This window comes from Pan troglodytes, chromosome 16, assembly GCF_028858775.2.
Source record: "Pan troglodytes isolate AG18354 chromosome 16, NHGRI_mPanTro3-v2.0_pri, whole genome shotgun sequence".
Lineage (NCBI taxonomy): Eukaryota > Metazoa > Chordata > Mammalia > Primates > Hominidae > Pan > Pan troglodytes.
The window spans coordinates 56,938,623-56,964,342 of NC_072414.2; the positions used below are offsets into that span (position 1 = coordinate 56,938,623).

At 42.4% G+C, this 25,720-nt stretch overlaps 2 protein-coding genes across 25 annotated transcripts in view; one reads left to right on the forward strand and one right to left on the reverse strand.

Moving 5' to 3' along the window:
* The window catches only part of ANKDD1A (ankyrin repeat and death domain containing 1A), a 63,604-nt gene extending 56,087 nt beyond the window's left edge, over nucleotides 1–7,517 (forward strand). For 6 of the 12 annotated variants that reach the window (XM_063795142.1, XM_063795136.1, XM_063795133.1 and 3 more), the window contains 2 exons: nucleotides 145–424; nucleotides 6,380–7,517. In XM_063795142.1, coding sequence (XP_063651212.1) covers nucleotides 145–206 — 62 coding nt within the window. In that variant the 3' untranslated portion in view covers nucleotides 207–424; nucleotides 6,380–7,517. Of the gene's footprint in view, nucleotides 1–144; nucleotides 425–5,940; nucleotides 6,027–6,379 lie in introns of those variants that run through there. The other 6 variants (XM_063795139.1, XM_054667670.2, XM_054667673.2 and 3 more) reach the window with 2 other exon arrangements.
* The window catches only part of SPG21 (SPG21 abhydrolase domain containing, maspardin), a 37,404-nt gene continuing 13,092 nt past the window's right edge, over nucleotides 1,409–25,720 (reverse strand). For 3 of the 13 annotated variants that reach the window (XM_510477.6, XM_009429346.4, XM_003314712.6), the window contains 6 exons: nucleotides 25,229–25,309; nucleotides 23,378–23,523; nucleotides 18,890–18,998; nucleotides 18,031–18,138; nucleotides 14,114–14,254; nucleotides 11,813–12,529 (listed from right to left, as the gene is read on the reverse strand). In XM_510477.6, the coding sequence (XP_510477.3) occupies nucleotides 12,413–12,529; nucleotides 14,114–14,254; nucleotides 18,031–18,138; nucleotides 18,890–18,998; nucleotides 23,378–23,523; nucleotides 25,229–25,309 (702 nt within the window). In that variant the 3' untranslated portion in view covers nucleotides 11,813–12,412. Of the gene's footprint in view, nucleotides 4,774–5,936; nucleotides 6,108–8,224; nucleotides 9,858–11,365; nucleotides 11,471–11,812; nucleotides 12,530–14,113; nucleotides 14,255–18,030; nucleotides 18,139–18,889; nucleotides 18,999–23,377; nucleotides 23,524–25,228; nucleotides 25,310–25,720 lie in introns of those variants that run through there. The other 10 variants (XR_010151740.1, XR_010151745.1, XR_010151741.1 and 7 more) reach the window with 8 other exon arrangements.

Genomic DNA, 25,720 nt, shown 5'->3' on the forward strand with positions numbered 1-25,720 from the left:
ACGCTACCTTTCTTTCCCCAAAATGTTCTTAAATATAGTTGTTACATCTTTTAACACAAACTGTGGCATGCAATTGAAACATAAAACCAGTCCTGTGAGGCAGAGCTTAGGCAACAGAGGAAGTAAGATTCTTGTTTTTAACAGAAAATATCAGGAAGAAAGCAAACGCAGCCCCGAGTGCCCCCAGGAGGTGCACAGCCATGTAACCGGAGGGGCCAGACCTTCAGGCACGTGGGACCTCAGCGTGTGGAGCCACCTGAACAGAAGATGACCATCATTTAAGGGCTTTTTAAAAAATCACTGTTAACAGACCTCCAGGTGATTCTACTGAAATGCACAGTCATGCAGAGCCCAGGAGGCAAATGTTTGTACACTGATCTTTTTCATGAGGATGGGTCCAAGGGCCTGTAATCCCGTCCAACAGGTATGGTCCTTTTGAGCTCTTGGCACACTTTCTTTATTTCTTCTTCTTTTTCTTTCTTTTTTCTTTCTTCTTTTCTTCTTTCTTCTTCCTCTTTCTTCTTCCTCCTTTCTTCTTTTCTTCTTCCCTCTTATTTCTTCTTCCTCTTCCCTTCTTCTTTTCTTTTCTTCTTCCTTTCTTCATTTTTATTTCTTCTTCCTTCTTATTCTTTCTTCTCTTCTTTTCTTCTATCTTCTTTCCTTCTTCTCTTCTTTCGTCTTCTTAGTTCTTCTTTCTTTCTTTACTTTCTTTTCTTCTTTCTTCCTCTTTCTTCTTTTTTCTTTCTTCTTCCGCTTCTTCTTTCCTTCTTTTTCTTTTTTCTTTCCTCCTTCTATCTTTTTCTTTCTTCATCCTCTTTTCTTCTTCCTCTTCTTTTCTTCTGCTCTTCTTCTTTCTTCCTTTTTCTTTCTTCCTTATTCTTTTTTCTTCTTCCTCTTCTTTCTTCTTCCTCTTTCTTCTTGTTCCTTATTCTTCTTTCTTCTCTTCTTCTTTTTCTATCTTTTCTTTTTCTTCTTTCCTCCTTAGTTCTTCCTTTCTTCTTCTTCTTGTTTCTTCCCTCTTTCTTCTTCCTTTCTTCTTCCTTCCTCTTTCTTCTTCCTCTTTCTTCTTTCTTCTTGTTCCTTCTTCTTCTCTTTTCTTCTTCCCTTCTTGTTCCCTCTTCTTTCTTCTTAGTTCTTCCTTTCTTCTTCCTCTTTCTTCTTTCCTTCTTCTTTCATCTTCTTTCCTTTTTTCTTCTTTCTTTCTTCCTCTTTCTACTTCTTCTTTACTCTTCTTCCTCTTCTCCTCCTTCTTAGTTCTTGTTAGTTCTTTCTTCTTCTCCTTCTTCCTCATCTCCTTCCTTCTCCTTCCTCCTCTCCTTCGTCTTCTTTTCTTCTTCCTCTCCGTCTTCTTAGTTCTTCTTTCTTCTTCTTCCTCCTTCTCCTTTCTTTTCTTCTTCCTTCTCCTTCCTCCTCTCCTTCTTCTTCCTTCTCCTTTTTTTTGTTCTTTCTTCTCCTTCTTCCTTCTCTTCTTCTCTCCTTCTTCTTCCTTCATCTTCTTTCTTCTCTCTCCTTCTTTTTCTTTCTTCTTCGTTCTTTTCTTCTTCCTCTTCCCTCTTCTTCTTCTTTCTTCTCTTCTTTCTTCTTCCTTTTCTTCTTCCTTTCTTCTTCTTCTTGTTCCTTATTCTTCTTTCTTCTTCTTCTATCTTCTTCTTCTTTCCTCTTTAGTTCCTCTTCTTCTTCCTTATTCTTGTTTCTTCTTTCTTCTTCTTTTCTTGTCTTCTTTCTTCTTCCTCTACTTCTTTCTTCCTTTCTTCTTTCCTTTCTTCTCCCTCTTCTTCTCTTTCCTCTTCTCCTTTTCTTCCTCTTTCTTCTTCCCTCTTCTCTTCTGCTTTCTTTTCTTCCTTATTCTTCTTTCTTCTTTCCTCTTCTTAATTCCTTTCTTCTTCTTCCTTATTCGTTTCTTCTTTTTCTTTCTTCTTCTTCCTACTGTTTTCTTGTCTTTTCTTCTTCCTCTCTCTTCTTCCTCTTCTTGTTCCTTATTCTTCTTTCTTCTTTTTCTTCTATCTTCTTCTTTCCTCTTTAGTTCTTCTTCTTCCTTATTCTTCGTTTCTTCTTTTTTTCTTTCTTCTTCCTTTTCTTTTCTTGTCTTCTTTCTTCCTTTCTTCTTCTTCCCTCTTCTTTCCTCTTCTTTCTTCTCTTCTTTTTCTTCTTCCTTATTCTTCTTTCTTCTTTCCTCTTAATTCCTCTTTCTTCTTCCTTATTAGTTTTTCTTCTTTTTCTTTCTTCTTCTTCCTTTTCTTTCTTCTTCTTCCTACTCTTTTCTTGTCTTTTCTTCTATCTTCTTCCTCTTTCTTCTTGTTCTTCTTCTTCTTCCTTCTTCTTTCTTCTTCCTCTTTCTACTTTCTTCTTCCTTTCTCCTTTTCTTTTCCTCCATCTTCTTTCCTCTTCTTTCTTTTTCTTCCTCTTTCTTCTTCTTCCTCTTCTTTCCTTTTCTTATTTTCTTTTCTTCTCTTTTTCCTCTACTTTTCTTTTTCTTCTTTCCTTCTTTCCTCTTTCTTCCTCTTCTTCTTTCCTTTCTTCTTCCTTTCTACTTTCTTCCATCTTTTTCTTCTTTCCTTCTTCTTCCTCTTCCCTCTTTTCTTCTGCTCTTCTTTTCTTCTTTCTTCCTTTCTTCTTGTTCCTTATTCTTTCTTCTTCTCTACTTTCTTCCTCTAAGTTCTTCCTTTCTTCTTCCTTATTCTTCTTTCTTCTCCTTTTTCTATCTTCTTTCCTCCTTTTCTTCCTCTACTTCTTCTTCCTCTATTTCTTTCTTCTTTCCTTCTTCTTTTTCTTTCCTCTTTCTTCCTTTCTTTTCTTCTTCCTCTTCTCCTTCTTCTTTCCTTTTTCTTTCTTCTTTTTCTTCCTTTCTTCTTTCTTGTTTCTTCTTCTTCTTCTCTCTTTTCTTCCTTTCTTCTTCCTTTTTTCTTTTCTTCTTCTTCCTCCTCTTTCTTTTTCCTTATTCTTTCTTCTTTCCTCTTTATTTCTTCCTCCTCTTCTTCTTTCTTCTCCTCTTCTTTTCCTTTCTTCTTCTCCTTCATCTTCTTAGTTCTTTCTTCTCCTTTTCTTTTTCTTCTCCTTCTTTCTCTTCTTCCTTCTCCTTCTTCTTCCTCTCCTTCATTTTCTTCTTCCTTCGTCTTTTTCTTCTTTTCCTTCTTCTTTTCTTCTTCCTTCTCCTTCTTCTCCTCCTCCTTCCTTCCCCTTCTTCATTCATCTTCTTCTCCTTCTTCTTCTTCCCTCTTCTCCTTCCTTCTTCTCCTTTTTCTTCTTCCTTCTTCTTCTCTCTTCTTCTCCTTCTTCTCCTTTCTTTCTTCTTCCGTCTTTTTCTTCTTCTTTCTTCTCCTTTTCTTTCTTCTTCCTTCCCCCTTCTTCGTTCGTCTTCTTCTCCTTCTTCCCCTTCCTTCTTCTTCTTCCTCTCCTTTTCTTCTTCCTTCTTCTTAGTTCTTCTTCCTTCATCTTCTTCTCTCTTCTTCTCCTTCTTTCTTCTTCTTCCTTCTCCTTTTCTTCTTCCTTCCCCCTTCGTTCTTCTTCTTCCCTCTTCTCCTTCCTTCTTCTTCCTCTTTTTCTTCTTCTTCTTAGTTCTTCTTTCTTCTTCCTTCTCCTTCTTCTTCCTCCTCTCCTTTTTCTTTTCTTCTTCTCATTCTTCTCCTTTCTTTCTTCTCCTTCTTCTTCCTTCTCCTTCTTTTCCTTCTTCCTTATTCTCCTTCTTTCTTCCTCTTCCTTCTCCTTCTTCCTTTCTTTCTTCCTTTTCTTGTCTCTTCTTCTTCTCTCTCCTTCTTCTGCTTGTTCTTCTCCTCCTCCTCCTTCTTCCTTCTTCTTCTTAGTTCTTCTTCTTCTCCTTCTTCTTCCCCTTCTTCCTTCTTCTCTTTCCTTCTTCTCCTTCTTTCTTCTTTCTTCTTGTCTCTTCTTCTTCTCTCTTCTCCTTGTTCTTCTCCTTCTCCTCCTCTTTCCTTCTTCTTCTTTTCTTTTTTGATATAGAGTCTTACTCTGTCGCCAGGCTGGAGTGCAGTGGCGCAATCTCAGCTCACTGCAACCTCCACCTCCCAGGTTCACACCATTCTCCTGCCTCAGCCTCCTGGAGTAGCTGGGACTACAGGTGCCCGCCACCACACCCAGCTAATGTTTTGTATTTTCAGTAGAGACAGGGTTTCACTGTGTTAGCCAGGATGGTCTTGATCTCCTGACCTCGTGATCTTCCCCAGGGATGGGGCGTTCCATCTTCTGCCCTGTCCGGCAGAGTAGCTGCTTGCCACCTGAGGCTGTCATGCACCTGAAATGCTGGCTAGAGGGACTGAGAAGCTGAAATTTCTTATTTCTCATTATTTGAAATTGCAGGCACCCGTGGCAAGTGGCATCCATGGTGCTTGGCTTTGAGGTGCCAGGCAAGCACAGCCTGTTGTGGGGCTTGGCTGTACCAGCAGAGGAATGTGTTTCTGGGGAATTGTGGCTCTGGAAGCTTCACGGTTTCCCAGAATGTAGCAAATATATCTGTGCAGGATAGAAATCCTGCCCAGAGGCTGTTTCTGTCTCATTTGAGCTCTCTTTCATGTGGCAGAGCTGGCTGTGGCGTTTAGGAGCCTACATTTTAGAAAAGCTTACCTCAAAGTTCTGCATTGATCCTGAGACTGGAAAGGAGATAAAATAAAACAGCTGACAGGAGCTTTGGTAGTCACACATGCCTGATGGCGTGCACAGGGCCACAGTCTCTGAAAGGAAACTTGGCATTGTCTGTCCACAATATACTTTTATCCATTGGTCCAGCAATTCTACTTCTAGGAATTTTTCCTACATATAAACCTGTATGCATACAAAATGACAGACATACAAGGTTATTACTTTGAAAAAGCAAAAGATTAGAAACAAACCAAGTGACTGGCTACAGGGGACTGGTGAAATAGAGTATGTTCCATCCACACAATGGAATTCTGTTCAGCAGTGAAAAAAGGATGAGAGTGCTTTCTAAGTGTTCTTATGGAAAGAGCTCCAGGATAAATTAAGTGGAAAAAAACCCCAAGATACAGGTACATTAAACCGAAGGAAATTGGTTCAGAGGATAGCTGCACTATTTTTAGAGAAAAAGCTTCCTTTCTCTCTTCACCTTTTGCAGGTGATGTATTTTTTTCTTTGGATTCCTTTTTTTTTTTTTTTTTGAAACAGTTTAGCTTGGCCGGGCACAGTGGCTCATGCCTGTAATCCCAGCACTTTGGGAGGCCAAGGCGGGCAGATCACGAGGTCAGGAGATCGAGACCATCCTGGCTAACACGGTGAAACCCCGTCTCTACTAAAAATACAAAAAATTAGCCAGGCATGGTGGCGGGCACCTGTAGTCCCAGCTACTTGGGAGGCTGAGGTAGGAGAATGGCATGAACCCGGGAGACGGAGCTTGCAGTGAGCCGAGATTGTGCCACTGCACTCCAGCCTGGGCGACAGAGCAAGACTCTATCTCAAAACAAACAAAAAAAGAGAGTTTCACGCTTGTTGTCCTGTCTGGAATGCAGTGGTGTGATCTTGGCTCACTGCAACCTCCGTCTCTTGGGTTCAAGCAATTCTCCTGCCTCAGTCTCCGGAGTAGCTGGGATTGCAAGCACACACCATCACGCCCGGCTAATTTTTGTATTTTTAGTAGACAGGTTTCACCCTGTTGGTGAGGCTGGTCTTGAACTCCTGACCTAAGGTGACCCATCCACCTCAGCCTCCCAAAGTGCTGGGACTACAGGCATGAGCCACGGAGCCCAGCCATCTTTGGATTCTTAAAACTTAAGAAAAATTCTAAAACATATTTGTGATCTATTACATTATGAGATATGATAGGGAAAAAATAGACAACTTTACCTACCACTAAGTTATATTTAATCAGCATTCTTTTGTTTCCTAACATATATGTTGCGAGCTAAATGTATGCTCTTACTCTAAGGGTGAAAATTGTTTTGTTTTGGTTTTTGAGACAGTCTCTCGCTCACCCAGGCTGGAGTACAATGGCGAGATCTCAGCTCACGGCAACCTCCGCCTCCCGGGTTCAAATGATTCTCGTGCCTCAGCTTCCCGAGTAGCTGGGATTACAGGCGCATGCCATCACAGCTGGCTAATTTTTGTATTTTTAGTAGAGATGGGATTTGGCCATGATGGCCAGGCTGGAAAATTGAAACATAATTAATTTCACAATTATTCCTTTTTCCACCTTAATAAGAGTAGAATAATTTCTGTGTTTTTATCTTATACACATGAATAAATGCTATGGCTTATCACAGTTACAATGTGTTTTCTGAAAGTAAAGATTATTTTACCTTGAAATTACAAAAATTATTTTCAGTTTTCCAAAATTCTATCTTTAAACCTAAATAATTCAATTTCATGGATGCACAAATGTTTATTCAGAGTCTCATATTCATGCTTTTCTTCACAGCACTATGAAGTTGGACTTGGAAAATTTGGACAGCCATTTGCCATTGTAATTTTTATTCTTTTTTCTCCTGATTATTTGACAAAACTTGTATCCACATTGTAGTTGTTCATGTGTCTGCTTCTATTGCATATTGTAAAATTATTAACTACTTCCCAAAATAGTATTTCTCTCAGCAGATATTTCTTTGGTACTACCATGTATTGTGTAACTTTTGGAAAAGTAAGGTGGCTTCCCTGCTCTCAAGTGAAGCATTTTATTAAAAGAATAATTATAATTAAAAAAAACACGATACAGATCAGTGCATATAGTATATTACTAATAGTATGCTGTTGTGTAAGAAAGAAAGGAAATTAGAAAACATATTTGCATAAATAAAAGCTAGACAAAGGCTAAGAAACTAATCAGGTGGTTTCCCTGGGGTAGTAGGATAATGGGGAACAGTGGGGCTGGGACCGGGTGGGAGAAAGAGTTCTCAGTGGTTCCTTTCTATACTGTTTTAACTTTTGAAATGTGTGAGAGTGTTACTTACTGAAAACTGAAAGGACATGACATTCTGGAACAGGCAAAACTACAAAGACAGTAAAAAGATCAGTGATTTCCAGGAGCTGCAAGGGCAGTGAGAGGGAGGGAGGGATGAGGAGGTGGAGCGCAGGGGATGTGAGGGCAGTGAAAGGTTCCGTATGACACTGTGATGGTGGGTACATGACATTGGGCATTGGTCAAAACCTACAGCATGTACAGCACAAAGCGTGAGCTCTAATGTGAGCTATGGACTTTAGTTAATAGTAACGTGGTTCATCAGTTGTATCAAATGTACCACACTGATGCCAGATGTTAATAATCGGGGAAACTCTGTGTGGTGAAGAGTACGTGGGAGCTCTCTGTGCTATCTGCTCAATTTTTCTCTAAACCTAAAACTGTTCTAAAATAGAAAGTCTGTGAAAAAAACAAAAGTAAAGTTATAAAAGGAAAAGAAAACAGAGGCTTTAAATTAAATCATCTATTCCTTGGGAAAGGTATTTTGTACCATATGGGACTGAAATCATTTCTCTGGATGAATTTTATAAAATGAATTTTGTAATTTTTTTCTGAGACAAAAAAGTTCTTAAATACAATAAAATTGAAATGTTGAAATATATCTCTCAAATCCAGTACTCATTTCCTTTCTTTGGGAAATACAGGGTGAAATTCCAGGTCAGACAAGCTGTCACAGATTGGTGCTATGTAAGCACAATGGCTCGACTCACGACCAGTGAATACTTCCTGAGTGGATTTCGTGCCAGGTGGCCTGCCAGGAGTGGGTACAGAGATGAGAGCCCACAGTTCCCTCCCCTTCCCCAAGCTTAGGGTCTAGTAGGGGAGAACGGCTTGCACACCAATAACTGTAATAAGGTGCAGTCCACGCTGTAATGGATGGGTACAAACAACTATGGGACTTCTTCCTGGGGGAAGGAAGAAAGGAAGGGGAGGAAACAGCTCACAGAGGAGACAGAAGTGGGGAAAGGGCAGTCCAAGCCAAGAGCACAGCCTGAGCAATAGCCCAGAGGTGTGGAGAGGGACCCCCCCACTTGGGGAGTAGCGTGGCTGGAGCACAGGATGCTGGAAGGAGGGGGAGCTGTGACCTGAGGGGCAGGAGGGGGAGGGGTGCAGATGCATTGGAAATTGTTCCCTACTCCATCACCAAAAATTAGATGTCTCATAAAGTAGAAACTGAACAGAATAGACTCCACCTTTGGAAATGCACATCTGCTTGTCCTTTCAGAGTCTACTTTACCTTGCTAATTGTGACTCTCCTTGTTTCTAAAGTGTATATTTAAATCACTTTTCCAATGGATATTTACTTACAGTTACTCCCTCCCTTTTCTTTGAGACGGAGCCTTGCTCTGTTGCCAGGCTGGAGTGCAGTGGTGCGATCTCGGCTTACTGCAGCCTCCGACTCCCTGGTTCAAGCGATTCTCCTCTTCAGCCTCCCAAGTAGATGGGATTACAGGCACATGCCACCATGCCCAGCTAATTTTTTTTTGTAGTATTTTTAGTAGCGATGGGGTTTCACCATGTTGGCCAGGATGGTCTTGATCTCCTGACCTCGTGATCTGCCTGGGTTGGCCTTCCAAAGTGCTGGGATTGCAGGCGTGAGCCACTGTGCCTGGCCCCTTTTTAAGATATATACTGTACTTAAAACTATTCACATATAGTCTGCAGGTTTATATACTTAAAAAGTGCGAAGTCTTTCTCCTGTGGATCCCAAGATAACTTCTTCTAGAAGCGGGTGCAGGCCCTGGATCACATCATGTATCAAAATGAACCCATAAAACTCCCAGGTTAAGAAGTGAGGTGGAGTCCCTGGCTCTTAGTGGAGGTTGCTCCCCGCATCTCTTCCTGTGTGCAGAGCTTCACTAAATGGTTACAGCCCCACTTCAGAGTTTCTGAAACTAGTCTGATTTCCACAACAGAGGTCCCTTAGTGTTCGTGCACTGGCAAGTGACGAGATCAGACCTGTGTGTGGACCACACAGAGGATGGGTGGGGGTGGGAGGAGATGGCTGGTGGAGCCAGTGAGGACTGCAGTAGTCTGGGCAAAAGATGCCAAGGCTTAACTTGTAGTGAGGAAGGCTCAAGTTTGCAGGCAAGGTGCTAGATCTCTGAGAGTCAGGGGATATAGGTGTAGCAGATGTGGAAATGCATTGCCCGGACCCCCTTCTTCCAGGAAGGCCTTTCCATCCAGCTGCGGGAGTGAGCTGGGCAGATGGCCTCCAGCTGTCAGCCCTTCAGGGTCTGCCTCAGCTGCAGAGAGCTGCCCCACCCAACACCCTGCCCTCCCCAGGGCAGCTGCCTCTGGGAACTGAGCTACGTGGGAGCATAGAGACCCAGCCATTTTAGTCCTCCATGAAAATATTCCAGTGGGTGCTTCAAGCTCCTGCGTGCCCTACTGAGTTGGTGGGTACTTGATCGGGCCTGCATCACAGTTCAATTTCGCTCTCTGCCCAATCCATCTTCCCTTCACAGATGTTGTTTGTTTTGTTTTGGAGATTGAGTCTCACTCTGTTGCTCAGGCTGGAGTGCAGTGACACCATCTCAGCTCACTGTAACCTCTGCCTCTCTGGTTCAAGTGATTGTCCTGCTTCAGCCTCCTGAGTAGCTGGGATTACAGGCACGTGCCGCCAGGTCTGGCTAATTTTTTTGTATTTTTAGTAGAGACTGGGTTTCTCCATGTTGGCCTGGCTGGTCTTGAACTCCTGACCTCAGGTGATCCACTCCCCTTGGCCTCCCAAAGTACTGGGATTACAGGTGTGAGCCACCACACCAGGCCACAGATGTTGATCCTTAATAAACATCTTGCGCCCAAATTTTCATCTCTGCATCCGCTTCAGCCTGAGACATGGGGGTGGAGGAGTGAGTGGGGGTGGAGGGTCCAAGATGGCTGAGTTTCTAACTGGGGATTCCAAGAAACAGTGATGCCAGGACCTAAGAAAATGGGGCTAGAAGAGGAAGGGCAGGTTTGGGCAGTGGGGCCATGGGCATAGCTTTTGACTGGTTGCCTGTTGAAGGCTGAGATGCCTGTTGAAGGCTGGCCTAATAGATAGGCCTGAGTACGCATTCAAGGCCAGTACTCAAAATTGATCAGGGCTGGCAATGACAACTTGCAGTCATCAGGGGGCAGAGCTGGGGAGTAGTTAAAGTTGTTAGCCGGCTCTAGTAGCCTCAGACGCTACTAGTTAAAATGTCAAGCTTCGCCCTTATGGTTTACCAAGTGTTTCCATAACTCACGACTGTTGTCAAGCCACAGATAGAGAAGACAATGTGGCCCCTTTGTGGAAAGATCACTGGCTTTAGGGATGGTCAGATTCAAGGTGGCATCCCAGCTCCACCCCTTACTGCCTGACCCAGTCTCCAGGTCCTCACCTGTAAAGTCAGGATAATCAGGGCTGTACTGGGGATGAAGTCTAAGAAGGTATGGCCAACCCAATATTCTGAAACCTGGCACATAAAGGGAAAGAAGCACTGATGCTTATTTTTCTGTCTAAATTGTATCTCAGCGAAACCAAGCAGTTGATGAGGGCAAGTTTTTGTTTTTTTAAATTGGTAATTTCCAGTTAATAAATGCAGAAGGAATGATAAAAATTAATATTATCACTGACCTGCAACCCCTCATGGAATGATGCACCTGTGCAATGGTCAGCAGTGGCAGCTAAGCCAGCAGGGGACTTTCTCAGGACTGGATCAGGCTGGTGATGCCTGAACACACCCAGCAATCATAATAACTTAGACACAACCAGACGGATGCCTCCTGAGATGACGCAAGAGAAACACACAGCCCCATCTATGCAGTGTTCCTGCCAAAAAGATCGAGCTTGACCTGATCAAGCCTCTTGATGTAACTACCAGTTTACAGGAAATACCAGGGACAGAGAAACAAGTGGAAGGACACCATGAGGCTGCAGTCAGCTAAATCTGGACTGTGGGGCAACTACAGGGCAAATGAACCTGCTTCTTCACTGAATATATGGCAAGAAAAAATAGAGGGAGGAGGAGCTTCCAGTTCAAAAGAGATCTAAGAGACAAAGTGTGGGCTTTATATGATTAGAACAAGTCACCTATAAAAAAAAAATTTATGGAATAATTGTGAGTGACAACATTCACTGGATTATTAGACAATCCAGTGAAGGAATTATTGGTAAATTTTTAAGTGTGATAATGGTATTAAGGCTGTATCTTAAAGGTACACATAGAAATATTTACAGATGAAATGACACAGCACCAGAAATGGCTTTAAAATAATTTAGTGAGGAGCATGTGTGGAAGAAACGTGGGTAGGTTAAAAGATGAACAAGTCCGGGCATGGTGGCTCATGCCTGTAATCCCAGCACTTTGGGAGGCTGATGTGGGCGGATCACCTGAGGTCAGGAGCTCGAGACCAGCCTGACCAACATGGAGAAACCCCATCTCTACTAAAAATACAAAATTAGCCAGGCGTGGTGGTGCATACCTGTAATCTCAGCTACTTGGGAGGCTGAGGCAGAAGAATCACTTGAACCCGGGAGGCGGAGGTTGCGGTGAGCCGAGATCACGTCAGGGCAACAAGAGCGAAACTCTGTCTCAAAAAAAAAAAAAAAAGAAAAGATGAACAAGACTGTCTAAGAGTTGATAATTTTTGAAGCTGGATGATGGGAACATCATTCATTATGCCATTTTCTCTACTTCATGTGGGTTTAAGCATTTTCACTTAGGGGAAAGAAGATGAGAAAAGTACCTGGCACACAGTAGCAGATCAATAAATGATAGCTTAGGGTTATTTTATGATGTGCAAACTGTACTTCAGGGAGATTAAGTAACTTACCCAAATTCACACAGAATTGGCAACCATGACCTACTTCTCAGAAAGTCCTAGGCTTGTGTAGCCCAGTTGGGCAGCAACAATAATCACAAAAGCGACTCAGTGAAATTGAATTTTTATTCCAAATGACTGTAATATCTAGAAAGGCAGTAGCTAACACTCAAAACAATTTGTTTAAGTGTAAATTAAAAGCAGTTGATTTGCAGGAGAGCAAACAGTGGGGTAGTGGCCATGGCACTCTGATCATGGTTATATCCAAGAAAGCATAAAATAACCAATGTCCTGATATGCAATCTGGATGTGCAGCATTTACAGCAAACAACATAAAAAGAAAGAAAGAAGAATGGAAAAGAAAAGAAGAAAAAAAACACCACAAAGTCCCAAACCTCAGAAATTAACATTCACTTAAGAACACAGTGGTGAAGACTTTTGGTAGCAAAATTTGCACGGTTCTTAAAATGGGAGTCTTCGAAAGTACTTCTTCAAATTCAAAAGCTAAGAAAACCAAAGAGGGAACAGTTACACAGGCTTAGTGGAGATGCCGCCTGTCATGAAGATGACCATCAGTCCTACTTCCCAGACACAGTGAGAACCGGTGAGCCTGACGAACCTGAAGGAAAAGGCCGGCTGACGGGTGCTGATGCCACTGACTATACAAGAACACACCGGGTCAACTCATCATTGACAGCGAGAGACACACTACTGCTCCTCCTGGCTGATGCCAAGGCTGCCTTTCTGCACCTCAAGCTCCTCGGCACTGACCATTGATGGGTCAATGGCCGCGTATTTGGTTCCATGGAATTGCAGCAAATGTATCTGTTGAAATGCAGAATCATTATTTTATTTATTTTTTGAGCTGGAGTGTCACTCTTGTTGCCCAGGCTGGAGTGCAGTGGCACTATCTTGGTTCACTCCAACCTCCGCCTCCCGGGTTCACCCAATTCTCCTGCCTCAGCCTCCCGAGTAGCCGGGATTACAGGTGCCCGCCACCACGCCCAGCTAATTTTTGTATTTTTAGTAGAGACAGGGTTTCACCATGTTGGCCAGGCTGGTTTTGAACTCCTGACCTCAAGTGATCCATCTGCCTCGGCCTCCCAAAGTGCCAGATTACAGGTGTGAGCCACTGCACCCTGCCAGAATCATTGTTTTAAATGGCTGCATTACAGAGTAAAATGTATACTGTCTTCTATAAAAAGTTTGGTAGGAAAACATCACCAAAGTGGACAAATGTTTTATACTTCTAAAATTTACAGACTAAGACATACTAAATAGAGAAAAGTCAAACAATTTTTTGAAACTACATTTGGGATCTTTGTTCCTCACTCCCTGAGCAGTCTCCCTGAGTCCCTGCAGAGTCTCCTGAGACATCTTAGATGGTGCATGCTCATGAGATGTTTACCCTTCCCTTCTGCTGCTGTGAGTTAGGTCCTTCCGATCTTCTGCTACTGTGACTAGTGCTGCTATGATGAATATCTCTGGGCATCAAGTATTCCTGTTTAGGATCCTGTCTTCTATAAGGGGATGACAGTATCAAGGGATATGACTGGTTTTTGGGATTACAGGTGTGAGCCACCGCGCCTGGCCAGGATATGACTGGTTTTTTAAGGCTCTTGATTCATCTTGCCAAACTGCCAGGGCACTCACCCCTCACTGTTATTCTATTATCCATTTAGTTAGAGTATGAAGGGATGGTGTTTGTTAGGGCTTTCTTTTCTTTTCTTTTCTTTTGAGACAGAGTCTTGCTCTGTTGCCCAGGCTGGAGTGCAATGGCGTGACCTCGGCTCACTGCAACCTCTGCCTCCAGGATTCAAGTGATTCTTCTGCCTCAGCCTCCCGAGTAGCTGGGACTACAGGTGTGCACCACCACGTCCAGCTAATTTTTTTGTATTTTTAGTAGAGACAGGGTTTCACCATATTGGCCAGGCTGGTCTTGACCTCCTGACCTTGTGATCTGCCTGCCTCAGCCTCGCAAAGTGCTGAGATTACAGGCATGAGCCACTACGCCCGGTAGGGTTTTCTTTTAATGCATTAAAATTAGATCAAGAAGTCACTTCACAGGACTCAGATTGACCCCATTTAGGTCTGGTGTCTTGCTCTGATGGAATTCACTGTGTCCAGAGGGCAAGGTCACATCATACCAATAGTAACCTCAGTGTGTGAATGCAGGCCTGCTGTCCTTAGAAAAGGGATGGTGGCCAGAGAGTCACTGGGGGATCTCTAATATACCTGTTCAAATTCTCCTACAAGTTATAAATGTAAACCACTTTTATCAAGTCAATGCCTCATTTCTACAAGGAATTCTGTAGTTCACTGATTCTCTTACTAGTCCATTATAAGAAGGCTTTATGTTGCAAACACATGTTGGGCTCAGAGTGCTCTGGGTTTCAAGCTAGGCCTTACCTGTACATAAAGATTGACCTCTGCACTTCTGCACAGGTATGGGAAATTGCCTCCTGTTTTCAGATGAGCTCTTCGGGCATTAGGATACAGCTTGTACATTTCTTCTTTAGCTTCAGTTGAAAGCGCACTCTGATCAAACACCTTTAAAAAACACAAAGCTTCAGCACCATAGGAAAGGTAAAACACACACACACATACAGAAAGCTGTAATCAACTAGTGTTTTAATATGTTCTTTTCACATTATGGAAATGTTACCCTAAGTATTCCTTTCATATGAAGAGACAATCCTGAACCCCCAGCAGCCTGAACTACCTCCACTGCTGATCCCTGGTGACTTATAACTCCAACCGAAGACATTAGCTACAGATTTTGCTGCACAGCATCTCCTGCATTCTTTTGGTGGGGGGAAATTCTTTTTTTTTTTTTTTTTTTTTGAGGTAGAGTGCAGTGGTGTGATCTCGGCTCACTGCAATCTCTACCTCCTGGGCTCAAGTGATTCTCCTGCCTCAGCCTCCTAAGTACCTGGGACTACAGGCATGCGCCATCACGCCTGGCTAATTTTTGTATTTTTAGTAGAGATGGGGTTTCACCATGTTGGCCAGGCTGGTCTCAAACTCCTGACCTCAGGTGATCTGCCCACCTTGGCCTCCCAAAGTGCTGGGATTACAGGCGTGAGCCACCAAGCCCGGCTGGGGTCGGGGGAAATTCTACCATGAATTTCCTTTTTCCTCAAATACAGCTAAGTAGATTAACAGAATATTAATAGAGAACAATCATTGCAAATGTCAATAAGTTTCAAAAAGATCACGAAGCCCCAAAAGAACTTTTTACTTTTATCATTAATTTAAAGCAATAAACTAAGTCATTTAGGCTCAGTGAAAAAAATTCCAAAAAAATGTAGAGTACAAGCTATTCTTTCTTGGGGAAGCCAGTTTGCAGCATATGATTCTAGACATCCTTCAATACCCATACACATTTACGTTTTTACATGCAACAAAATTTTTCAAAAAGTAAAATAAGCAAAAAAAATTGTATACTAAATATACCGTACCAAATCTGTATGTTTAAGTGCATCTCCAACTAAAACTTATAGGCTGTTTTCAGTGACCATGAACCCAGGCAGTGAGCACAGCTTTGAAAGAAGGGCAGGCAGAGCAAATGTCCTGTGGGGACCATTGAAAAGCTTGTTCTATGTTATGGCAAATGTCAGAATGCAGCGATTATGGCAGAGGATAAGAAGTTGTTTACACGCTTATAATGGATAATTTCCCAACAAAAACCAATTATTTAAAATACCATATTATGGCCAGGTGCGGTGGCTCACACCTGTAATCCCAGCACTTTGGGAGGCTGAGGCGGGCAGATCATGAGGTCAGGAGATCGAGACCATCCTGGCTAACATGGTGAAACCCTGCCTCTACTAAAAATACAAAAAATTAGCTGGGCGTGGTGGTGGGTGCCTGTAGTCCCAGCTACTTGGGAGGCTGAGGCAGGAGAATGGCGTCAAGCCAGGAGGCGGAGCTTGCAGTGAGCCGAGATCGCGCCACTGCACTCCAGCCTAGGCAAATGAGTGAGACTTTGTCTCAAAAACCGTATTATTTGAATTTAGGAACAAATCCATTTATAAGGCAAAATAATCATGATTTTTTTAAGTAAATTGAAACCATAGTGAGATACCAATTCATATCCATTAGGATAAGTATCAACCAAAAAACCAGAAATAAGTGTCCAGGATATAGAGAAACTGGAACCTTTGTGCATTGTTGGTGGGAACATGAAATGGTATAGCCACTGTGGAAGACAGTATGGTGGTACTTCAAAAAGTGCGATTCTACCTCAAACGATATGTCCAAAAGAATTAAAAGTAGGATACATCTACTATGTACCCATAAAAATAAAAAACAAATAATTATTTTTAAAAAATAATTTAAAAATAAATAAAAAAGAATTAAAAGCAGGAACTCAAACAAATATACATATATTTTTTGACAGGGTCTCACTCTGTTGCCCAGGCTGGAACGCAGTGGCATGATCATGGCTCACCCCAGGCTCAGGTGATCCTCCCACCTCAACCTCCCAAGTAGCTGGGATCACAGGGATGTGGCACCATGTCCAGCTAATTTTCCTTTTTTTTTTCTTTTCTTTTTTTTGAGACGAAGTCTCACTCTATTGGCAGGCTGGAATGCAGTGGCGCGATCTCAGCTCACTGCAACCTCCACCTCCCAGATTCAAGCAATTCTCCTGCCTCAGCCTCCCAAATAGCTGGGACTACAGGTGCATGCCATCATGCCCGGCTAATTTTTGTAATTTCAGTAGAGACGGGTTTCACCATGTTGGCCAGGATGGTCTCGATCTCTTGACCTCGTGATCCACCCGCCTTGGCCTCCCAAAGTGCTGGGATTACAGGGGTGAGCCACTGCGCCCAGCCTAATTTTCTTTATTAGTAGTAGAGACAGGGTCTCCTGTATTGCCCAGACTGGTCTCGAATTCCTGGGCTCAAGCAATCCTCCTGAGTCAGCCTCCCAAAGTGCTGGGATTGCAGGCGTGAGCCACTGTGCCCTGCCCAAACATATACTTTTACACCAATGTTCATAGAAGCACTATTCACAATTGCCAAAAGCTGAACACAACCCAAGTGACCACTGACGGATGAATGGATAAACAAAATGTGGTATAAACCAACATTGGTTTTATTGGTAGATATTATTCAGCTTTAAAAAGAAATAGGCTGGGCGTGGTGGCTCATGCCTGTCATAGCACTTTGGGAGGCCCAGGCAGGCAGACAGCTTGAGTCCCAGAGTTTGAGTCCAGCATGGGCAACATGGTGAAACCCCATCTCTACAAAAAATTAGCCGAACGTAGTGGTGTGAGCCTGTGGTCCAAGCTACTAAGGAGGCTGAGGAGGGAGGATTGTTTGGGCCCGGGAGGCAGAGGTTGCAGTGAGCTGAGATTGCACCACTGCACTCCAGCCTGGGGAACAGAGTGAGACCCTGTTTCCAAAAAAAAAAAAAAAAAAAAAAAAAAAAAAAAAAAGAAAGAAAGAAATGACATTCTGACACATGTATAACATTTCAAGATAAGTCTTGTGAAACATTATGCTAAGTGAAATGGCCCCACAAAAGGATAAATGTTGTATGATTCCACTTATATGAGGTTCTAGAATAGGTACATTTTTATAGACAGAAAATAAAACCGTTGATTATCAGAGGCCGGGGGAAAAAAGGGAACGGGAGTTATTGTTTAATGGGTATGCAATTTCTTCTTGGAATGATGAAAATGTTGTGAAAATGGTGATGGTTGCAGAACTGTGAATATACTTAATGCCACTGAACTATGCACTTAAAAATGGTTAAAATGGCATATTTTAAATGTATATTTTACCACAATAAAAAAATAAGCAAGCTTTTGTGGTAATTAAACTATGGAATTCTTGATTCTCTACCCTTGTGAAGCACCTTCTCTTTGCTGCCCATATATGTGCAATATATGGTGCAATATCTATTGATGAGAACAGCAAAAATACATCAAATGGGTAGACTCCCTTGTTTAAATTTATTTTGATTCATTTTTATCTTTTTTAATAAATACAGACAGGGTCTCACTATGTTGCCCAGGCTGGTCCTGAACTCTTGGACTCAAGCAATCCTCCTGCCTCAGCCTCCCAAAGCGCTGGGATTACAGGCATAAGCCACTGTGCTCGGCCTATTTTGATTTCAATGGTGTTATTCCTGCCAGAAAGAAATCCAAGATAAGCAATAAACAGATTATTTTGGAATTGAGAAAGCTGGAGGGTAAAAACAAAAGCCAAGGCAGCATTTGAAGAGGCACACTGAAAGTTATCAAACAGTTTTATAGGAGATCTTGACATACACATTTTAAAAAGTAAAGCAGCTATTTTACTTAAAAGGAAGCTTACATCCATAATGGTTACAGGTATGTCCCGAATTTTATGAGGTTCCACATAAGAATTTTGACAATTCAAGGTAAGTCTTGAAGCCAGTTCACTCTGACCCAAACTTTCTAGCTGCAGGAAGAAACACAGGTAAAGTTTTTGAAATAACTTTGTTTTTCACATTTACATTAAATCCACAGGCAACATTTGTGCTTATAAAGGTGGTATCATCTGTGGTGGGGCCAGAAAAGTCATCAGTGAGGAACCACAGCTTAGGTGAGAGACCATGAACTGGGCTTCTCAGGAGGTTGTGGCATTTTTCTATTCTGGAAACCTGGGTACAAACCAATGAAACCCGGCCTTCTACAGCCCTCAGCCTACACTGCCTACTCCAGCCAGGTGCCCATGGGCAGCAAGCCAATTCCTACTGCTCAAAGGTGACAGATACATGTTTTTGTTTTGTTTTTTTTTTTAAGATAAACCTTTAAGGGATCTTAAAAGAGATTTGAGAAGTCATCTAGCCCAGCAGTTCCTAAATGCAAGCCAACAGACCTGGTTCATCAGATTTACCTGGTGGGTAGAGGAAAAGTGTGAAGTAAAAATAGATTCCCAGATCCCATGCCCAGGGATTCCAGATGGATGATCTGCTGTGAGGCCTTACAATCTGTATTTTTGAAAGCTCCCCTAAGTGATTTTGATGAACAGCTGGTGGGAAGCACTAACGTAGGCAAGCCCTTACCAGCAATAATATCTGCTCAGATGTATTAATCTGCTTAGCAAATACCTCTAACACATACTTGTGAGACAGATCTATCTTCTGGAACCAAGTAGATGTGAAAATTCCCAATACAATGTGTCCCCAGCCCAATGTCATGATCCTTACCCTGTCTACCATGAAATCAATGGCATCAGCCATCATAGGGTCCACCGGGCCAGATGAAAAATTTCCAAGAACTATTTTTTTGAGCATAAATGCAGGCATCAGCCAAAAGCTGTAAAACACAAAGACCTTATAATTTAAACTTCCAAGACTACACATGGCAAATATTCATTCAACATTAAAGCTTTGTATTAGCTTGGGATCTAGAAATAAAAAGTCCTAATCCCCTCCTCCAAAGAGCTCAGCATCTAGTTTTTACACACACTTTCCCAAGCTTCCAAAGAGTTATGGCTTCATATAATTAAACTTTTATTTGAGGATTTAGGATAATTATAAGAGATATTTCAAAATACCTTTACTGAGATAGACATTCTGATGAGTCCAAGATTTTTTTTTTTTCTCTAATTGGCCCTATTTCCAAGGATTAAACTATTTCTTTTGGAAAACTGAGCATTAAGAGAAGAATTCTTTCCTTCTGGTTGATATTATCTTTTTATCGATTGATATTTCAAAACAGATTTCAAAATACCAATATGAAAGCTATTGCACCTCCCCAAATTTGCTACTATTAGATTCAACTTGGCTAATTCAAGGCAAATTGATATTTATAGATTTGTTTTTTAAATTTATTATTGTTATTATTTTTTGAGACAGAGTCTCAGTCAGTTGCCCATGCTGGAAGTGCAGTGGCATGATCTCGGCTGGGTGCAACCTCTGCCTCCCGGGCTCAAGCAATTCTCATGCCTCAGCCTTTCGAGTAGCTGGGACTACAGGCGCATGCCACCACGCCCGGCTAACTTCTGTATTTTTAGTAAAGATGAGCTTTTGCAATGTTGGCCAGGCTGGTGGTGAACTCCTGGCCTCAAGTGATCCACCCACCTCAGCCTCCCACAGTGCTGGGATCACAGGCGTGAGCCATTCCTGGCCTCTTTTTATTTTTTAATTAAAAAAATTTAAAAAAAACTTTTAGAGACAGGGTCTCACTCTGTTGCCCAGGCTGAAGTGCAGTATTGTGATCATAGCTCACTGTAGCCTCAAACTCCTATCAAGTGATCCTTCTACCTTGGCCTCCCGAGTAGCTGGGACTACGGGCTCGTACCACCAGGCCTGACTAATTTTTAAAAAATTTACTGAGCTGGGGGAGCCGGGGCCAGGCATGGTGGCTCATGCCTGTAATCCCAGCACTTTGGGAGGCCAAGGCGGGCAGATCACGAGGTCAGGAGATTGAGACCATCCTGGCTAACACGGTGAAACCCCATCTCCACTAAAAATACTAAAAATTAGCCGGGCTTGGTGGCGGGCGCCTGTAGTCCCAGCTACTCGAAAGGCTGAGGCATGAGAATGGCGTGAACCCAGGAGACGGAGCTTGCAGTAAGCCAAGATCGTGCCACCGCACTCCAGCCTGGGCGACAGAGCCAGACTCCGTCTCCAAAAAAAAAAAAATTTACTGAGCCAGGCGCAATGGCTCATGCCTGTAATCCAGAACTTTGGGAGGCCAAGGTGGGTGATCACAAGGTCAGGAGTTCAAGACTAGCCTGGCCAAGATGGTGAAACCCCGTCTCTACTAAAAATACAAAAATTAGCCAGGGGCGGTGGCCAGCGCCTGTAATCCCAGCTCCTTGGGAGGCTGAGGCAGGAGAATCACTTGAACCTGGGGGGCAGAGGCTGCAGTGAGATCGTGCCACTGCACTTCAGTCTGGGCAACAGAGCGAGACTCCCGTCTCAAAAAAGAAAATTTTTTTTCTGTAGAGACAGGATCTTGCTCTGTTGCCCAGGCTGGTCTAGAACTCCTGGACTCAAGCAATGCTCTTACCTCTGCCTCCCAAAGTGCTGGGATTACAGGTGTGAGCCACTGTGACTGGTCAGATCTTTACGGATTTCTATATATGATCTTTAGTTTATATTTATTCCATTAATTTCAACTGTTAAGAGCCATCATGGAGGGTAAACACTAATTTCTGTAAACCTATGATGAAAATTACTTAGATGAGGTGCAAACTACCTTCTGATGCTTATTACCATTGGGACAGCCTTGCTGGAATTTGAGCTTCCCTCAAAAGGACCACTAGGTCACCTTCCAGTTAACTTTCTAAGTTCTCTCCCAGCCCCATCACTTTCTTATCTTTTGAAGGTGATGAGGTCTAAGTACGCTCTGTAAGGGGTGGACCCTGTTGACTTTGCTCACTCCTGGATCCTCAGTGTGTGGCACACAGTAAGCACTCAGATATTTGACAATAAGCAGCTGATGTACCAGAGCACAAACTGAATGGGGGCTGTCTTGGCATTCTAACAATTAGAACAGCAATAAAAATCACCAAAAATAATGAGCATTATTTAGTGCATTATCTGGATGGGAAGGATTTGTAAAGTAGCTAATGTATACAAGAAATTGTTGCATGAACGCTGAGTAATTACTCAGATAACATCAGAAAAACTAAAAAATAGCCGGGCACAGTGGCTCACGCCTGTAATCCCAGCACTTTGGGAGGCTGAGGCGGGCGGATCATGAGGTCAGGAGATCGAGACCATCCTGGTGAACACGGTGAAACCCCGTCTCTACTAAAAACATAAAAAATTAGCCAGGCGTGGTGGCGGGCGCCTGTAGTCCCAGCTATTCGGGAGGCTGAGGCAGGAGAATGGCGTGAACCTGGGAGGCGGAGCTTGCAGTGAACCGAGATCGTGCCACTGCACTCCAGCCTGGGCGACAGAGCGAGACTCCGTCTCAAAAACAAACAAACAAACAAACAAACAAACAAAAAACTAAAAAATATCAGAGTGCAATTTTAAGTAGATGTGAAAACGATATTTCTCTATACATTATTTGAAAACACTGATCATACAGATGTGTTTACTCACTGGGCTTTTTTTTTGAAGTAGGGTCTTGCTCTGTCACCCAGCCTGGAGTACAGAGGCACAGTTGTGGCTCACTGCAGCCTTGAACTCAGGCTCAAGCGATCCTCCTGCCTCAGCCTCCTGAGTAGCTAGGACTGCAGGTGCATACCATGATACCTGGCTAATTTATTATTATTGTTATTTGTAGAGATGGGGTCTCACTATGTTGCTCAGGCTGGTTTCAAACTCTTGGCCTGAAGTGATCCTCCTGTCTTGGCCTCCCAAAGTGTTGGGAGTACGGCATGAGCCATCACACCTGGCCACTGGGCTTTATTTTAAGGCTAGAGCCTCGCCTTGCTAGCAATGAAAGAAGTGCACAGTAAGCCAGCTGTATGGCATCATAGATACCTACCAATTACTTAAAATGATAAAATCAGTGAAAGGATGGCTCCTAGGAAACAAGTACCCCACTGGCTGCGCCCGAAGCATTTCCACCATTTTGTTTTTGGTTTTTTTTTTTTTTTTTGAGATGGAGTTTCGCTCCTGTTGCCTAGGCTGGAGTGCAATGGCGTGATCTCGGCTCACCACAACCTCCGCATCCTGGGTTCAAGTGATTCTCCTGCCTCAGCCTCCTGAGTAGCTGGGATTATAGGCATGTGCCACCTTGCCCAGCTAATTTTGTATTTTTAGTAGACGGGGTTTCTCCATGTTGGTCAGGCTGGTCTCGAACTCCCGACCTCAGGTGATCCGGCCGCCTCGGCCTCCCAAAGTGCTGGGATTACAGGTGTGAGCCACTGCACCCAGCCTCATTTCCACCATTTCTATCTTTTGGAAGAACAGACTAATATCAAGGGTCATGATGTGCAGAACATCTGTTGACAGACCAAATGCTCTATTCTTTCCATTTGGAGAACATATCTCAAGGAAATAAATTGGAAAGGGAAAAAACCCAGTAATTTGTACAAAGATTTACTGTAGAATGTGATGAAGAATTGGGAAAAGCCAAATGCCTAATAAAACTATGTCAGTCAATACACGGAACTGTTTACACAAAATAATAAGTGGGATAAACAGAACATGGTATTAGTTATATAGAAATACTGAACAGAAACAGCAAAAGAATATTAATGAATATTAAACAAAATTAAAAAATTTAAGGTAATAAAAAAAGCTGAATTTAGAGTTCATTCAATTCTTTCCTTTTGCAAAGGTAATTGTTTCTAATTTTAAAAGCCAAGAAAGAGCTGGGCACAGTGGCTCATGCCTGTAATCCCAGAACTTTGGGAGGCCAAGGTGGGCAGATGGCTTGAGCCCGGGAGTTATAGACCAGCATGGGACAACATGGCAAAACCTCATCTGTATAAAAATATACAGAAATTAACCAGGTGTGGTGCCATGCATGCCTGCCTGTAGTTCCAGCTACTTGGGAGGCTGAGGTAGGAGGATCGCTTGAGCCTGGGAAATAAAGGCTGCAGTAAGCTGTGATTGCACCACTGCACTTCAGCCTGGGTGACAGAGCAAGACTCTGTCTCAAAAAAAAAGCCAAGGAAGTTGCAGAATATAGAAGTAGATATAAGCCTTCCCTTCCTAATGTACCAAACACTCAAAAGCCAACATTTTCAAAATTTCACTGAACAAAAAAAGTAATTTTGTTCTTACCTGTTTGCAGTCCAAGTTTGGTTGAAGATAGAGGTGTCACTGAAGGAATTGCAGAGGATTAGGGAATGGACTCTAGGAGATTTGTGAGTGTATTCAGCAAATTTCTGGGCCAAAAAGCCTCCCAAAGAAGCGCCAAAAAGATGAACCTAATTATAAACAAATATAAGGCAGATTCTGAAATACTGATCAATCTTGAACCTGAGTATTAAAAAGTTGCTTCAGTTATCACTAACCACAGAATATGTTATCACTAGCCAATAGACTAAAATATTTACAGCAGCTAGAAATTAAGAAAATATTGTATTTAAATGCAATTTATACAGTCCATCAAGATAATACAACTCGGCATCCAAGTTATATAATTTAAAAAAATATCATTCACAGATTGCATTAGAAAACAAAACCAGTCCAGGCACGGTGGCTCACACCTGTAATCCCAGCACTTTGGGAGGCCGAGGCAGGCAGATCACGAGGTCAGGAGTTCGAGACCAGCCTGGCCAGCATGGTGAAACCGTCTCTACTAAAAATACAAAAAAATTAGCCAGGCATGGTGGTGCGTGCCTGTAGTCCCAGCTACTCGGGAGGCTGAGGCAGCAGAATCGCTTGAACCTGGCAGGCGGAGGTTGCAGTGAGCCAAGATCGCACCACTGCACTCCAGCCTGGGCAACAGAGCGAGACTCCGTCTTTAAAAAAAAAAAAAAAAAAAAAAAAACCAAGCTAGGGAAATATGGAAAAGGCCTGTATACTAAAAATACAAAAATTAGCCAGGCATGGTGGTACGTGCCTAGAGTCCTAGCTACTTGGGAGGCTGAGGTGGGAGGATCGCTTGAGCCCAAAAGGTTGAGGCTGCAGTGAGCCATGATTGCACCACCACACTCCAGCCTGGGCAACAAAGTGAAAGCCTGTCTCAAAAAAAAAATAAGAAAAAACTCAAAACCACTTAGTGGTTTATGTCTAAGAAAACTGTAATTCAGTAATTCCACCCCTAAACACATACCTAAGAGAACTGAAAACATATGTCGACACAAAAACTTGTACATGAATGTTCATGGCAGCATTATTCATGATATCCAAAGGGTAAAAACAACCCAAATGTGCATCAGCTGATGAATCGTGAAACAAGATATGGCATATTTATAAAAATATGATTTAGCTGTAAAGAGAAACGAAGTATTGATTCCGGCTTCAACATGAATGAACCTTAAACTCACAATGCTAAGTAAAAAAAGCCAGTCAAAAAGACCACATATGATACGATTCCACTTATGTAAAATATCTAGAATAGGCAAATCCATAGAGATAAAAATAAATTAGGTTGCAGGGCTAGTAGGGGGGAAGATGAGGACCGACTGCTAATGAATATGAGGTTTTTGGCATTAAAAAAATTATAAAACATTGACTGCAGTGATGGTTGCACATACCTGGGAGTATACTGAAAAACATGGAACTGTACACTTAAAAGGGTAAATTATATGGCATATGAATTATGTTGCAATAAAGCTATTATTAAAAAATAAGAGGGCTGGGCGCGGTGGCTCACGCCTGTAATCTCAGCACTTAGGGAGGCTGAGGCGGGCGGATCACTTGAGGTCAGGAGTTTGAGAGCAGCCTGGCCAACCTGGCGAAACCCCATCTTTACTAAAAATACAAAAACTAGCCGGGCATGGTGGCACACGCCTGTAATCCCAGCTATTTTGGAGACTGAGGCAGGAGAATCACTTGAACCCGGGAGACGGAGGTTGCAGTGAGCCGAGATCGCGCCACTGCACTCCAGCCTGAGTGACAGAGTGAGACTTCATCTCAAAAAATAAAAAAAAATTGTATGTATGTAATTAGTTTCAGGGTACTCACTTTATCCAATTGTAAATGGTCTAAAAGTTTTCTGAATCCATCACAGAACTCGAGATGGTCCCAATACACTGGATACTGCAACTGAAATAATAACGATAATTTTATTTTTAAAAATCATAAAAGTAAAAATGCAACTCACGTATTTGAAAAACTTAGGACTCAAACAGTGACATTTCTCATTTGCTCAAGCGCTGCTCCTTATTCAAAATATGTAAAAATAAGCTCTCACTTTTTACTAAACTTCTTAATTCACATTTTTCTAACAGACCAAATTAAAAGAGTATAAAAAGTAAGCACACTCTAATGATATTATGTGAGTAACAATTTCAATTCCCATCAATTTCCTTTCTAAATAGCTGAAAAAGTCTGGGGTTCAAGGATGAATACGGCAGAACCCATTCCAGTAAAGAAATACCGTTTTCTCTTAAATCTAATTTCATTCAGAATTATGGCTCAGGAGAGATGGAAACAAAATTTGTTCTAAGGAGAGCT